This window comes from Eurosta solidaginis, chromosome 2 (assembly GCF_040869045.1).
Source record: "Eurosta solidaginis isolate ZX-2024a chromosome 2, ASM4086904v1, whole genome shotgun sequence".
NCBI classification, from domain to species: Eukaryota; Metazoa; Arthropoda; class Insecta; order Diptera; family Tephritidae; genus Eurosta; species Eurosta solidaginis.
In genome coordinates this window covers 132494556-132511552 of record NC_090320.1, presented here as the reverse complement: position 1 = coordinate 132511552, position 16997 = coordinate 132494556, and the positions used below count along the sequence as shown (strand labels likewise).

The following is a 16997-nucleotide window of genomic DNA, read 5'->3' as shown; positions in this document are numbered from 1 at the left end:
TATGCTTTATGCATCCTTGGTAATATTCCACTTGATTATGCTTTATTCATCCTTGGTAATATTCCACTTGATTATGCTTCGCTCATCCGTGACCACTGCTGTTGCTTAAGTGTTTTTTTTTTAATGGTATTTGGCTGTCCTACACTGTCTGCATTTGATTCTTCTGCGCAACTAAATCATTGTCTGAATCCTGACTTATCCTTTTTGAAATTGCTGAATTGGTGAGAGAGGAATGCAGTTATACTAGTTCTACTGCTGTACGCGTTAAATTATTGTAACTCTACTGCTGTACGCGTTACATATAAAAACGTTACATCTTTACAACACTACAACGCTACAATGTTACAACGCGAGTCAAAAGTGATACTTTTTCCATTTTTAAATAAACAAAAAAACTTGGCAAGATCTCTGATCATTCTGATCCTTCAAACAATTTTCGCTTGTTAGGCAAATTTTATGTTTTAAGGGTTGAACTGGCAGGACCTTCCTCCAACTAGATTTTTTAACAGTTTTGCCAATTTTAAATCTAGTCTGGCAGGATCTTCCTCCAGCTAGATCTTTAGCAGTTTTGCTAATTCTGATCTAGACTGGCAGCATCGCCATGTAAAGAAAGTTAAAAATGATTAAGTGACGAACGCTGATGAGTAGCGTTGGATAGCAATTTCTTTTTATTGGCGAAATTCGTTACTATCAATACAAAAGTTCTTAACCTATACATATATACATATGTACTTACATTAATATTTATATACTAAAGGTGCATGACTCAATAGTGAGGAATGGTTTGTCAGCAAATTATTATATTGACCTACATATTGTCAATATGATTCCCGCTTGAGGAATTTGGTATGACGCATCAATATATTGGGCGACTTGGCATATGCGAATGAACTCATGGTGGTTACCTTTGTTTGTAAGTATATTTGTAACATTAACCATGTTTGAAGTGAGGTGAATTCCACGCAATACTACATCATCGTCCTTCTAAGGAGCGTATATAATTGTATGCTTAATTATAGACGGTCACTCTAATGTAACTGTGATAAGTGTGCCGTGTTGTTTCATTTTACTTTGAATGACCCAGTCAACTTGCTTGGTGTTACCAAAAAAAAAATTTTTTTTTGAACTCAATTGTAATTATTAATTATGTCATAGAGGTAACTTGATATTATGAGTTTATATGTTTTCTTGTTTTGTTTTTATTCGTTTGCAGTTCTTTACATACAGTGCCCGTTATGCTTACTCTCGCGTTTGCTATTTTTTTTTTCGTATATTTACTGTGATTACTAATGTTTTGCACAGCCGACCCTTAAGAGCGTCGACTCACTTAAAAATTGGAATGTATTTACAAATTAACGTTTGAGGATTAATGGTCACTGGATACCATTCATTTTTTTTTTTGTTTGTTTTCATTCTTATTGACGAGTAAATTGGAATGTTATTGTTGAAATTGTTTTTTTTTTTGTTGTTAAATTATTGTACCTATTCTTATAGACTATTATTTCCTTTTTTTGTAGGTAGGTTAAAGTAAAAATATTTCCTGTTACTATTTTCTAATCTATTGTGGTTAAAGTAAAAATATTTTTTTTGTGGTTCCTATTCTATTGAGGTTTAAGTTAAAAATAATTGCTCTAAAATTATGATAGCTCTAAAAGAAATAGGTTTTCCTAACTGAAACAGGTAATACTTATATCTATTGGTGGTTAAAGTAAAGTATTTTTCCTAATATGTAAAATTATGACCTCTTGGATTGTGAGGTTTTCTTAAATGAGACCCGGGCTAGTAAATTTATAATTATTTATTTAATGTGGTATTTCTACTAACTAAAGATGAATGAGTTTTGTATTAACCATTTTTATTAAACAACGATTTTCATTGTTTATCGAGTTCTACTAAACTAAGGGCATAAAAGGAAGAAATCTGTCATTGATTATGCGAAAATTTTAGTGGTTGTGATTGATGGACGAGCGAAGTAGTTATGTATTGATAGTAGTCCAATTAAGTAGTCCAAGTAAGTGGAAGGTACAGTGGATGCAAAAATGTTTCGTATCTTTAAATGTTCTTGTTATATTTTCGTTATTTTCCAGCATTATTATTATTGTAACGAATTTACTTGCAAATCCTCTTATTTGCAATCCTCTGTTAAGTTCGAATCACTAAACTGTTGAATAAATAACTCCAATATTGAACAATGGAAAAATGGCCTTTATTAAAGTACTTCACAATAACACTTATACTTTGCTACTCGCTGGCTTAATAACCAAACTGATTGATAACTCAAATGAAACTCTACTATTGGCCGCCAGATCGCGTGCTTAATCAAACTGATTGATAGCTCAACTCAAACTGAATTACTTTTTATATGTTGATTGGACCAAATTCTTTATGAAAATGTTTGCTGGGTTGGAGCTGTTTTGGTCGATATGTATAAAGAAAAAACCCAAGAGTTTTTACTTTTCTCTTCTATGCATTTCGACGCATCCGCGTCATCATCAGGAAGTCTATTTATTTTCAAACAAACAACATGAAAATACAAAAGTAATCATTATTTTCAATAAACATTACAAATTCAACATTAAAACAATAACTCACAATAATTTGATTAGTTGTACAAACACAATAATATCACAGGACAATCGACACATTCATTTTTCTTATTTTCTATTTTTGTTCTTATCATTTTTTATTATTGCTGTATAAGCGCTATTTGTATTGTCAATGTCTTCTTTAAAATTCATGACATTCGTCATATGTTGTTGGATGCGGAGACTTTCCAGTGTCATCCTCCTTTTGCATCTTCTCTCAACATCTAAAATTTTTGCGTTCCCAAAATCAGCTGTATGGCCATTGTCAGTCAGGTGTTGAGAAAGCGCGGTATTTGTTTTTCTGTTTTTTGCGTCCATTTCATGTTCGTGTATTCTCGTTCTCAATGCTCTTTTCGTTGTGCCAATGTAACATTTATTGCAGGCATTGTTGTTGTTACCGTTGCATTGAATTTTATACACTACATTGCATTGTTGTCCCTTGTCTATTTTGTCTTTTGTTTTTGTAAAGAAACGATTAAGTGTATTGTGTGGTTTGTGAGCAAATGTTATGTTGTCTTTTTTCATAATTCTCCTGAGCGATTGATTACTTGTTAGTCCGGGTATATAGGTAACTCCAATATAAGTTTTGTTTGTGTTTGCTTCTGTTTGTCCATTTGATGAATTAGGGTGGTCCATTTCTTGTGTCGTATTAATTATAAGCTTTTCTATTAGAGTATTCGGGTAGCTATTTTTGAAGAGAATATTTTTTATTTTCTTCTTGTTTTCTTCTATGAAATCACCGTCACTTAGAAGATGTATTTTCCTTATTAGACTTGTTGCTGTGTTAATTTTCTGCTTCCATGGATGATTGGAGTGATAATTGATAATTCTTCCTGATGCCATCGACTTTGCATACCAGTTGAACGTTAAGTTTTGGTTTTTTCGGTGTATTTCTACGTCTAGGAAGGCAATTTTGTTGTTCTGCTCTAATTCTTTAGTAAATTGTATCCTGGTATGCTGTGCATTAAATACTGTTAGTATGTCTTCCACGTCTTTAGCTTTAACAATTGCGAATATGTCATCTACATATTTGGTTATGTATTTGACATATATGTCTTTGCTTTTTAATTCAGCGAGGCTGTCGTCCAATATTTTGTCCAGAACGATATTTGCAATGGTTGGAGATAGCGGGTTGCCCATTGGCATTCCGTATATTTGTTGGTATATGGTGTTGTTATATGACAAATAATTGTTGTCACGTAGGCAGAAATCTAGTATCGTCTGGAACTGTTTTTTGTCTATTTGTGTATGTGTCTCCAATTTTTCCCATTTTCGCATAATAGTGCGTATTGCTAAATGTATGGGTATATTCGTAAAAAGAGATACGACGTCGAATGAAATGAGAATTTCGTCGTCTTGAATTGTGAAATTATTGATTTTTTCTTTAAGTTGAAGTGAACTTTTTATATTAAGATCATCGGATATAATATTTTCTAAAATGCTTCCAACAAATTTTGATAATTTGTAACATGGTACATTAATAGATGAGCAAATCGGTCTAAGTGGTGCGTGTGGTTTGTGAATTTTCGGAAGTCCGTAAAGTCTTGGAGCATTAGCAGCCGCGGATGTCAGCTGAAATTTTTGTTTTGCATCGAGTCTCCTTTGTTTGTAAAGATTATTTATAATTGTGTTATTCTTCCTCATCAGTTTTTGTGTGGGATCATTCCTAATTGTTTTGTATGTGTTTTTGTCGTTTAGCAACTCTTTCATTTTTAGTTCGTATTCATTTTTGTACATCATAACTGTCTTGTTGCCTTTGTCTGCATTTGTTATTATGATCTCGTTTCTGTGTTGGTTAAGGAATCTTTTGGTGTCTGTCGATGTTTTCAGTATAAACTTGTCCTTAGTGCAGTTTCTAATTTTTTGTTGAAAAGTATTGATTTTTGCCGCAATGTCACTCCTTACAGTATCTTTTTCCCTCTCGTCCTCAAAACTTTGTACGCATTGTTCCAAATCGGCGATTATTTCAATGGGTGAAAATGTTTTTCTTGACACTGGTAGGGCGAATTTGTTGCCAAGTGACAATAACCAACGCGACTCCTGCGGTACTTCGATGTTCGTATTGTTCACAAACCAATCTTCATTTAATCTCATGCCAAATTTTATAGTATTCTTCGAAATTTGCTTCTGGAGTTTGTCGTTGTGTATACTTTGTGTGTTTGTGGCGATTTGTGTCGAAAAATAGTGGTGGTTCTCTATAATTTTTTCGTAATCTGTTTGCTGAAGTCTGTTTTGTAACGTTTCCTGTAAGTGCTTAACGGTCGTTGTGATAATTTTAATATTAATGTTTGATTCTTTTATTTCTAAGTTAACGACTTTCAGAAGAAAGCATTGTTCTAATTTCATAAGGTCTCGTCGTGTGGTGTCTAGTTTAAAGCAGTGTTGTATCGTTTTTGTCTTACCCTGTAAATGTTATGGAATGATGCCATAATCTTTGCACCGCAGTAAAAATTTTAGGCGCTCTTTTTGTTTAGCCAGTTTTTTGATGTTTTTGTTGTGTTGCTTGATTATGTAACAAATCTTTTCGTCGTATTTGTATTTGATGTATTGGTAGAACTGCTTCATGTTGTTGTTTGTAATATTCCGCGTTTTTTCCGGTTTTGCTCACCGTAAATATTTATATGTTGATTGGACCAAATTCTTTATGAAAATGTTTGCTGGGTTGGAGCTGTTTTGGTCGATATGTATAAAGAAAAAACCCAAGAGTTTTTACTTTTCTCTTCTATGCATTTCGACGCATCCGCGTCATCATCAGGAAGTCTATTTATTTTCAAACAAACAACATGAAAATACAAAAGTAATCATTATTTTCAATAAACATTACAAATTCAACATTAAAACAATAACTCACAATAATTTGATTAGTTGTACAAACACAATAATATCACAGGACAATCGACACATTCATTTTTCTTATTTTCTATTTTTGTTCTTATCATTTTTTACTATTGCTGTATAAGCGCTATTTGTATTGTCAATGTCTTCTTTAAAATTCATGACATTCGTCATATGTTGTTGGATGCGGAGACTTTCCAGTGTCATCCTCCTTTTGCATCTTCTCTCAACATCTAAAATTTTTGCGTTCCCAAAATCAGCTGTATGGCCATTGTCAGTCAGGTGTTGAGAAAGCGCGGTATTTGTTTTTCTGTTTTTTGCGTCCATTTCATGTTCGTGTATTCTCGTTCTCAATGCTCTTTTCGTTGTGCCAATGTAACATTTATTGCAGGCATTGTTGTTGTTACCGTTGCATTGAATTTTATACACTACATTGCATTGTTGTCCCTTGTCTATTTTGTCTTTTGTTTTTGTAAAGAAACGATTAAGTGTATTGTGTGGTTTGTGAGCAAATGTTATGTTGTCTTTTTTCATAATTCTCCTGAGCGATTGATTACTTGTTAGTCCGGGTATATAGGTAACTCCAATATAAGTTTTGTTTGTGTTTGCTTCTGTTTGTCCATTTGATGAATTAGGGTGGTCCATTTCTTGTGTCGTATTAATTATAAGCTTTTCTATTAGAGTATTCGGGTAGCTATTTTTGAAGAGAATATTTTTTATTTTCTTCTTGTTTTCTTCTATGAAATCACCGTCACTTAGAAGATGTATTTTCCTTATTAGACTTGTTGCTGTGTTAATTTTCTGCTTCCATGGATGATTGGAGTGATAATTGATAATTCTTCCTGATGCCATCGACTTTGCATACCAGTTGAACGTTAAGTTTTGGTTTTTTCGGTGTATTTTACAATTCAAGACGACGAAATTCTCATTTCATTCGACGTCGTATCTCTTTTTACGAATATACCCATACATTTAGCAATACGCACTATTATGCGAAAATGGGAAAAATTGGAGACACATACACAAATAGACAAAAAACAGTTCCAGACGATACTAGATTTCTGCCTACGTGACAACAATTATTTTTCATATAACAACACCATATACCAACAAATATACGGAATGCCAATGGGCAACCCGCTATCTCCAACCATTGCAAATATCGTTCTGGACAAAATATTGGACGACAGCCTCGCTGAATTAAAAAGCAAAGACATATATGTCAAATACATAACCAAATATGTAGATGACATATTCGCAATTGTTAAAGCTAAAGACGTGGAAGACATACTAACAGTATTTAATGCACAGCATACCAGGATACAATTTACTAAAGAATTAGAGCAGAACAACAAAATTGCCTTCCTAGACGTAGAAATACACCGAAAAAACCAAAACTTAACGTTCAACGGGTATGCAAAGTCGATGGCATCAGGAAGAATTATCAATTATCACTCCAATCATCCATGGAAGCAGAAAATTAACACAGCAACAAGTCTAATAAGGAAAATACATCTTCTAAGTGACGGTGATTTCATAGAAGAAAACAAGAAGAAAATAAAAAATATTCTCTTCAAAAATAGCTACCCGAATACTCTAATAGAAAAGCTTATAATTAATACGACACAAGAAATGGACCACCCTAATTCATCAAATGGACAAACAGAAGCAAACACAAACAAAACTTATATTGGAGTTACCTATATACCCGGACTAACAAGTAATCAATCGCTCAGGAGAATTATGAAAAAAGACAACATAACATTTGCTCACAAACCACACAATACACTTAATCGTTTCTTTACAAAAACAAAAGACAAAATAGACAAGGGACAACAATGCAATGTAGTGTATAAAATTCAATGCAACGGTAACAACAACAATGCCTGCAATAAATGTTACATTGGCACAACGAAAAGAGCATTGAGAACGAGAATACACGAACATGAAATGGACGCAAAAAACAGAAAAACAAATACCGCGCTTTCTCAACACCTGACTGACAATGGCCATACAGCTGATTTTGGGAACGCAAAAATTTTAGATGTTGAGAGAAGATGCAAAAGGAGGATGACACTGGAAAGTCTCCGCATCCAACAACATATGACGAATGTCATGAATTTTAAAGAAGACATTGACAATACAAATAGCGCTTATACAGCAATAATAAAAAATGATAAGAACAAAAATAGAAAATAAGAAAAATGAATGTGTCGATTGTCCTGTGATATTATTGTGTTTGTACAACTAATCAAATTATTGTGAGTTATTGTTTTAATGTTGAATTTGTAATGTTTATTGAAAATAATGATTACTTTTGTATTTTCATGTTGTTTGTTTGAAAATAAATAGACTTCCTGATGATGACGCGGATGCGTCGAAATGCATAGAAGAGAAAAGTAAAAACTCTTGGGTTTTTTCTTTATACATATCGACCAAAACAGCTCCAACCCAGCAAACATTTTCATAAAGAATTTGGTCCAATCAACATATAAATATTTACGGTGAGCAAAACCGGAAAAAACGCGGAATATTACAAACAACAACATGAAGCAGTTCTACCAACACATCAAATACAAATACGACGAAAAGATTTGTTACATAATCAAGCAACACAACAAAAACATCAAAAAACTGGCTAAACAAAAAGAGCGCCTAAAATTTTTACTGCGGTGCAAAGATTATGGCATCATTCCATCACATTTACAGGGTAAGACAAAAACGATACAACACTGCTTTAAACTAGACACCACACGACGAGACCTTATGAAATTAGAACAATGCTTTCTTCTGAAAGTCGTTAACTTAGAAATAAAAGAATCAAACATTAATATTAAAATTATCACAACGACCGTTAAGCACTTACAGGAAACGTTACAAAACAGACTTCAGCAAACAGATTACGAAAAAATTATAGAGAACCACCACTATTTTTCGACACAAATCGCCACAAACACACAAAGTATACACAACGACAAACTCCAGAAGCAAATTTCGAAGAATACTATAAAATTTGGCATGAGATTAAATGAAGATTGGTTTGTGAACAATACGAACATCGAAGTACCGCAGGAGTCGCGTTGGTTATTGTCACTTGGCAACAAATTCGCCCTACCAGTGTCAAGAAAAACATTTTCACCCATTGAAATAATCGCCGATTTGGAACAATGCGTACAAAGTTTTGAGGACGAGAGGGAAAAAGATACTGTAAGGAGTGACATTGCGGCAAAAATCAATACTTTTCAACAAAAAATTAGAAACTGCACTAAGGACAAGTTTATACTGAAAACATCGACAGACACCAAAAGATTCCTTAACCAACACAGAAACGAGATCATAATAACAAATGCAGACAAAGGCAACAAGACATTTATGATGTACAAAAATGAATACGAACTAAAAATGAAAGAGTTGCTAAACGACAAAAACACATACAAAACAATTAGGAATGATCCCACACAAAAACTGATGAGGAAGAATAACACAATTATAAATAATCTTTACAAACAAAGGAGACTCGATGCAAAACAAAAATTTCAGCTGACATCCGCGGCTGCTAATGCTCCAAGACTTTACGGACTTCCGAAAATTCACAAACCACACGCACCATTTAGACCGATTTGCTCATCTATTAATGTACCATGTTACAAATTATCAAAATTTGTTGGAAGCATTTTAGAAAATATTATATCCGATGATCTTAATATAAAAAGTTCACTTCAACTTAAAGAAAAAATCAATAATTTCACAATTCAAGACGACGAAATTCTCATTTCATTCGACGTCGTATCTCTTTTTACGAATATACCCATACATTTAGCAATACGCTCTATTATGCGAAAATGGGAAAAATTGGAGACACATACACAAATAGACAAAAAACAGTTCCAGACGATACTAGATTTCTGCCTACGTGACAACAATTATTTTTCATATAACAACACCATATACCAACAAATATACGGAATGCCAATGGGCAACCCGCTATCTCCAACCATTGCAAATATCGTTCTGGACAAAATATTGGACGACAGCCTCGCTGAATTAAAAAGCAAAGACATATATGTCAAATACATAACCAAATATGTAGATGACATATTCGCAATTGTTAAAGCTAAAGACGTGGAAGACATACTAACAGTATTTAATGCACAGCATACCAGGATACAATTTACTAAAGAATTAGAGCAGAACAACAAAATTGCCTTCCTAGACGTAGAAATACACCGAAAAAACCAAAACTTAACGTTCAACTGGTATGCAAAGTCGATGGCATCAGGAAGAATTATCAATTATCACTCCAATCATCCATGGAAGCAGAAAATTAACACAGCAACAAGTCTAATAAGGAAAATACATCTTCTAAGTGACGGTGATTTCATAGAAGAAAACAAGAAGAAAATAAAAAATATTCTCTTCAAAAATAGCTACCCGAATACTCTAATAGAAAAGCTTATAATTAATACGACACAAGAAATGGACCACCCTAATTCATCAAATGGGCAAACAGAAGCAAACACAAACAAAACTTATATTGGAGTTACCTATATACCCGGACTAACAAGTAATCAATCGCTCAGGAGAATTATGAAAAAAGACAACATAACATTTGCTCACAAACCACACAATACACTTAATCGTTTCTTTACAAAAACAAAAGACAAAATAGACAAGGGACAACAATGCAATGTAGTGTATAAAATTCAATGCAACGGTAACAACAACAATGCCTGCAATAAATGTTACATTGGCACAACGAAAAGAGCATTGAGAACGAGAATACACGAACATGAAATGGACGCAAAAAACAGAAAAACAAATACCGCGCTTTCTCAACACCTGACTGACAATGGCCATACAGCTGATTTTGGGAACGCAAAAATTTTAGATGTTGAGAGAAGATGCAAAAGGAGGATGACACTGGAAAGTCTCCGCATCCAACAACATATGACGAATGTCATGAATTTTAAAGAAGACATTGACAATACAAATAGCGCTTATACAGCAATAATAAAAAATGATAAGAACAAAAATAGAAAATAAGAAAAATGAATGTGTCGATTGTCCTGTGATATTATTGTGTTTGTACAACTAATCAAATTATTGTGAGTTATTGTTTTAATGTTGAATTTGTAATGTTTATTGAAAATAATGATTACTTTTGTATTTTCATGTTGTTTGTTTGAAAATAAATAGACTTCCTGATGATGACGCGGATGCGTCGAAATGCATAGAAGAGAAAAGTAAAAACTCTTGGGTTTTTTCTTTATACATATCGACCAAAACAGCTCCAACCCAGCAAACATTTTCATAAAGAATTTGGTCCAATCAACATATAAATATTTACGGTGAGCAAAACCGGAAAAAACGCGGAATATTACAAACAACAACATGAAGCAGTTCTACCAACACATCAAATACAAATACGACGAAAAGATTTGTTACATAATCAAGCAACACAACAAAAACATCAAAAAACTGGCTAAACAAAAAGAGCGCCTAAAATTTTTACTGCGGTGCAAAGATTATGGCATCATTCCATCACATTTACAGGGTAAGACAAAAACGATACAACACTGCTTTAAACTAGACACCACACGACGAGACCTTATGAAATTAGAACAATGCTTTCTTCTGAAAGTCGTTAACTTAGAAATAAAAGAATCAAACATTAATATTAAAATTATCACAACGACCGTTAAGCACTTACAGGAAACGTTACAAAACAGACTTCAGCAAACAGATTACGAAAAAATTATAGAGAACCACCACTATTTTTCGACACAAATCGCCACAAACACACAAAGTATACACAACGACAAACTCCAGAAGCAAATTTCGAAGAATACTATAAAATTTGGCATGAGATTAAATGAAGATTGGTTTGTGAACAATACGAACATCGAAGTACCGCAGGAGTCGCGTTGGTTATTGTCACTTGGCAACAAATTCGCCCTACCAGTGTCAAGAAAAACATTTTCACCCATTGAAATAATCGCCGATTTGGAACAATGCGTACAAAGTTTTGAGGACGAGAGGGAAAAAGATACTGTAAGGAGTGACATTGCGGCAAAAATCAATACTTTTCAAAAAAAATTAGAAACTGCACTAAGGACAAGTTTATACTGAAAACATCGACAGACACCAAAAGATTCCTTAACCAACACAGAAACGAGATCATAATAACAAATGCAGACAAAGGCAACAAGACAGTTATGATGTACAAAAATGAATACGAACTAAAAATGAAAGAGTTGCTAAACGACAAAAACACATACAAAACAATTAGGAATGATCCCACACAAAAACTGATGAGGAAGAATAACACAATTATAAATAATCTTTACAAACAAAGGAGACTCGATGCAAAACAAAAATTTCAGCTGACATCCGCGGCTGCTAATGCTCCAAGACTTTACGGACTTCCGAAAATTCACAAACCACACGCACCACTTAGACCGATTTGCTCATCTATTAATGTACCATGTTACAAATTATCAAAATTTGTTGGAAGCATTTTAGAAAATATTATATCTGATGATCTTAATATAAAAAGTTCACTTCAACTTAAAGAAAAAATCAATAATTACACAATTCAAGACGACGAAATTCTCATTTCATTCGACGTCGTATCTCTTTTTACGAATATACCCATACATTTAGCAATACGCACTATTATGCGAAAATGGGAAAAATTGGAGACACATACACAAATAGACAAAAAACAGTTCCAGACGATACTAGATTTCTGCCTACGTGACAACAATTATTTTTCATATAACAACACCATATACCAACAAATATACGGAATGCCAATGGGCAACCCGCTATCTCCAACCATTGCAAATATCGTTCTGGACAAAATATTGGACGACAGCCTCGCTGAATTAAAAAGCAAAGACATATATGTCAAATACATAACCAAATATGTAGATGACATATTCGCAATTGTTAAAGCTAAAGACGTGGAAGACATACTAACAGTATTTAATGCACAGCATACCAGGATACAATTTACTAAAGAATTAGAGCAGAACAACAAAATTGCCTTCCTAGACGTAGAAATACACCGAAAAAACCAAAACTTAACGTTCAACTGGTATGCAAAGTCGATGGCATCAGGAAGAATTATCAATTATCACTCCAATCATCCATGGAAGCAGAAAATTAACACAGCAACAAGTCTAATAAGGAAAATACATCTTCTAAGTGACGGTGATTTCATAGAAGAAAACAAGAAGAAAATAAAAAATATTCTCTTCAAAAATAGCTACCCGAATACTCTAATAGAAAAGCTTATAATTAATACGACACAAGAAATGGACCACCCTAATTCATCAAATGGACAAACAGAAGCAAACACAAACAAAACTTATATTGGAGTTACCTATATACCCGGACTAACAAGTAATCAATCGCTCAGGAGAATTATGAAAAAAGACAACATAACATTTGCTCACAAACCACACAATACACTTAATCGTTTCTTTACAAAAACAAAAGACAAAATAGACAAGGGACAACAATGCAATGTAGTGTATAAAATTCAATGCAACGGTAACAACAACAATGCCTGCAATAAATGTTACATTGGCACAACGAAAAGAGCATTGAGAACGAGAATACACGAACATGAAATGGACGCAAAAAACAGAAAAACAAATACCGCGCTTTCTCAACACCTGACTGACAATGGCCATACAGCTGATTTTGGGAACGCAAAAATTTTAGATGTTGAGAGAAGATGCAAAAGGAGGATGACACTGGAAAGTCTCCGCATCCAACAACATATGACGAATGTCATGAATTTTAAAGAAGACATTGACAATACAAATAGCGCTTATACAGCAATAATAAAAAATGATAAGAACAAAAATAGAAAATAAGAAAAATGAATGTGTCGATTGTCCTGTGATATTATTGTGTTTGTACAACTAATCAAATTATTGTGAGTTATTGTTTTAATGTTGAATTTGTAATGTTTATTGAAAATAATGATTACTTTTGTATTTTCATGTTGTTTGTTTGAAAATAAATAGACTTCCTGATGATGACGCGGATGCGTCGAAATGCATAGAAGAGAAAAGTAAAAACTCTTGGGTTTTTTCTTTATACATATCGACCAAAACAGCTCCAACCCAGCAAACATTTTCATAAAGAATTTGGTCCAATCAACATATAAATATTTACGGTGAGCAAAACCGGAAAAAACGCGGAATATTACAAACAACAACATGAAGCAGTTCTACCAACACATCAAATACAAATACGACGAAAAGATTTGTTACATAATCAAGCAACACAACAAAAACATCAAAAAACTGGCTAAACAAAAAGAGCGCCTAAAATTTTTACTGCGGTGCAAAGATTATGGCATCATTCCATCACATTTACAGGGTAAGACAAAAACGATACAACACTGCTTTAAACTAGACACCACACGACGAGACCTTATGAAATTAGAACAATGCTTTCTTCTGAAAGTCGTTAACTTAGAAATAAAAGAATCAAACATTAATATTAAAATTATCACAACGACCGTTAAGCACTTACAGGAAACGTTACAAAACAGACTTCAGCAAACAGATTACGAAAAAATTATAGAGAACCACCACTATTTTTCGACACAAATCGCCACAAACACACAAAGTATACACAACGACAAACTCCAGAAGCAAATTTCGAAGAATACTATAAAATTTGGCATGAGATTAAATGAAGATTGGTTTGTGAACAATACGAACATCGAAGTACCGCAGGAGTCGCGTTGGTTATTGTCACTTGGCAACAAATTCGCCCTACCAGTGTCAAGAAAAACATTTTCACCAATTGAAATAATCGCCGATTTGGAACAATGCGTACAAAGTTTTGAGGACGAGAGGGAAAAAGATACTGTAAGGAGTGACATTGCGGCAAAAATCAATACTTTTCAACAAAAAATTAGAAACTGCACTAAGGACAAGTTTATACTGAAAACATCGACAGACACCAAAAGATTCCTTAACCAACACAGAAACGAGATCATAATAACAAATGCAGACAAAGGCAACAACACAGTTATGATGTACAAAAATGAATACGAACTAAAAATGAAAGAGTTGCTAAACGACAAAAACACATACAAAACAATTAGGAATGATCCCACACAAAAACTGATGAGGAAGAATAACACAATTATAAATAATCTTTACAAACAAAGGAGACTCGATGCAAAACAAAAATTTCAGCTGACATCCGCGGCTGCTAATGCTCCAAGACTTTACGGACTTCCGAAAATTCACAAACCACACGCACCACTTAGACCGATTTGCGCATCTATTAATGTACCATGTTACAAATTATCAAAATTTGTTGGAAGCATTTTAGAAAATATTATATCCGATGATCTTAATATAAAAAGTTCACTTCAACTTAAAGAAAAAATCAATAATTTCACAATTCAAGACGACGAAATTCTCATTTCATTCGACGTCGTATCTCTTTTTACGAATATACCCATACATTTAGCAATACGCACTATTATGCGAAAATGGGAAAAATTGGAGACACATACACAAATAGACAAAAAACAGTTCCAGACGATACTAGATTTCTGCCTACGTGACAACAATTATTTTTCATATAACAACACCATATACCAACAAATATACGGAATGCCAATGGGCAACCCGCTATCTCCAACCATTGCAAATATCGTTCTGGACAAAATATTGGACGACAGCCTCGCTGAATTAAAAAGCAAAGACATATATGTCAAATACATAACCAAATATGTAGATGACATATTCGCAATTGTTAAAGCTAAAGACGTGGAAGACATACTAACAGTATTTAATGCACAGCATACCAGGATACAATTTACTAAAGAATTAGAGCAGAACAACAAAATTGCCTTCCTAGACGTAGAAATACACCGAAAAAACCAAAACTTAACGTTCAACTGGTATGCAAAGTCGATGGCATCAGGAAGAATTATCAATTATCACTCCAATCATCCATGGAAGCAGAAAATTAACACAGCAACAAGTCTAATAAGGAAAATACATCTTCTAAGTGACGGTGATTTCATAGAAGAAAACAAGAAGAAAATAAAAAATATTCTCTTCAAAAATAGCTACCCGAATACTCTAATAGAAAAGCTTATAATTAATACGACACAAGAAATGGACCACCCTAATTCATCAAATGGACAAACAGAAGCAAACACAAACAAAACTTATATTGGAGTTACCTATATACCCGGACTAACAAGTAATCAATCGCTCAGGAGAATTATGAAAAAAGACAACATAACATTTGCTCACAAACCACACAATACACTTAATCGTTTCTTTACAAAAACAAAAGACAAAATAGACAAGGGACAACAATGCAATGTAGTGTATAAAATTCAATGCAACGGTAACAACAACAATGCCTGCAATAAATGTTACATTGGCACAACGAAAAGAGCATTGAGAACGAGAATACACGAACATGAAATGGACGCAAAAAACAGAAAAACAAATACCGCGCTTTCTCAACACCTGACTGACAATGGCCATACAGCTGATTTTGGGAACGCAAAAATTTTAGATGTTGAGAGAAGATGCAAAAGGAGGATGACACTGGAAAGTCTCCGCATCCAACAACATATGACGAATGTCATGAATTTTAAAGAAGACATTGACAATACAAATAGCGCTTATACAGCAATAATAAAAAATGATAAGAACAAAAATAGAAAATAAGAAAAATGAATGTGTCGATTGTCCTGTGATATTATTGTGTTTGTACAACTAATCAAATTATTGTGAGTTATTGTTTTAATGTTGAATTTGTAATGTTTATTGAAAATAATGATTACTTTTGTATTTTCATGTTGTTTGTTTGAAAATAAATAGACTTCCTGATGATGACGCGGATGCGTCGAAATGCATAGAAGAGAAAAGTAAAAACTCTTGGGTTTTTTCTTTATACATATCGACCAAAACAGCTCCAACCCAGCAAACATGAATTACTTTTTACTCGCTTGTGCCGCTTTTATAGTTTACGCTGCATACATCTAGGCTCTTCTATTTCCAGAACTTACCAACTATTTCGAGTGTTTATAGTTCTCATATAGTTTCTACTTGTTTACAATTTTCTACTTTTCAGCGTCTCTCAGATATATCTGAGTTTGTAGTTTACAGTCTCTCGCACACACATAGGCGTATAAGTAAATGCATATGTGTGTGACATCTCTCGGCTGCCTTATATATGTGTATACATGATTTGATTATTGACGTAAAAACCGCTTAGCATGGCCTTAGCATCGCCTTAGTGATGGTATAGCTTAGTTATGCTAATATTATTGTAACTCTACTGCTGTACGCGTTACATATAAAAACGTTACATCTTTACAACACTACAACGCTACAATGTTACAACGCGAGTCAAAAGTGATACTTTTTCCATTTTTAAAAAAACAAAAAAACTTGGCAAGATCTCTGATCAGTCAGATCCTTCAAACAATTTTCGCTTGTTAGGCAAATTTTATGTTTTAAAGGTTGAACTGGCAGGACCTTCCTCCAACTAGTTTTTATAACAGTTTTGCCA

The 16997-nt window shown here is 33.5% G+C and overlaps 4 protein-coding genes across 4 annotated transcripts; 3 read left to right on the top strand and 1 right to left on the bottom strand.

The window, feature by feature from the left end:
• Nucleotides 1–2402: 2402 nt before the first annotated feature.
• Nucleotides 2403–3727, bottom strand: LOC137242364 (uncharacterized). Its single transcript, XM_067769677.1, has 2 exons — nt 2593–3727; nt 2403–2501 (listed from the first exon to the last, which is right to left on the bottom strand). Exon 1 carries the CDS (start codon nt 3723–3725, stop codon nt 2655–2657), a length of 1071 nt encoding a protein of 356 aa, XP_067625778.1. The 5' UTR covers nt 3726–3727; the 3' UTR covers nt 2403–2501; nt 2593–2654.
• Nucleotides 3728–6854: 3127 nt separating this feature from the next.
• Nucleotides 6855–9129, top strand: LOC137241650 (uncharacterized). Its single transcript, XM_067769158.1, has 3 exons — nt 6855–7681; nt 7773–9056; nt 9100–9129. Exons 2-3 carry the CDS (start codon nt 7968–7970, stop codon nt 9127–9129), a joined length of 1119 nt encoding a protein of 372 aa, XP_067625259.1. The 5' UTR covers nt 6855–7681; nt 7773–7967.
• Nucleotides 9130–12028: 2899 nt separating this feature from the next.
• Nucleotides 12029–14232, top strand: LOC137242363 (uncharacterized). The gene is made up of 2 exons (XM_067769676.1): nt 12029–13368; nt 13460–14232. Exon 1 carries the CDS (start codon nt 12098–12100, stop codon nt 13304–13306), a length of 1209 nt encoding a protein of 402 aa, XP_067625777.1. The 5' UTR covers nt 12029–12097; the 3' UTR covers nt 13307–13368; nt 13460–14232.
• On the top strand, nt 13655–16402 carry LOC137241649 (uncharacterized). The gene is made up of 3 exons (XM_067769157.1): nt 13655–14484; nt 14620–16212; nt 16304–16402. The coding sequence occupies exons 1-2, from the start codon at nt 13655–13657 to the stop codon at nt 16148–16150; spliced, it is 2361 nt and encodes a 786-aa protein (XP_067625258.1). The 3' UTR covers nt 16151–16212; nt 16304–16402.
• The last annotated feature ends 595 nt before the right edge of the window (nt 16403–16997 follow it).

Coding starts and splice junctions, on each gene's coding strand:
- LOC137242364 (XM_067769677.1), bottom strand. CDS start 3,725: ATGGGCAACCCGCTATCTCCAACCATTGCAAATATCGTTCTGGACAAA.
- LOC137241650 (XM_067769158.1), top strand. CDS start 7,968: ATGAAGCAGTTCTACCAACACATCAAATACAAATACGACGAAAAGATT. Junction 9,057..9,099: donor CGATTTGCTCATCTATTAAT/GTACCATGTTAC, acceptor GAAGCATTTTAG/AAAATATTATATCCGATGAT.
- LOC137242363 (XM_067769676.1), top strand. CDS start 12,098: ATGCGAAAATGGGAAAAATTGGAGACACATACACAAATAGACAAAAAA.
- LOC137241649 (XM_067769157.1), top strand. CDS start 13,655: ATGAAGCAGTTCTACCAACACATCAAATACAAATACGACGAAAAGATT. Junction 14,485..14,619: donor GGCAACAACACAGTTATGAT/GTACAAAAATGA, acceptor TTACAAACAAAG/GAGACTCGATGCAAAACAAA.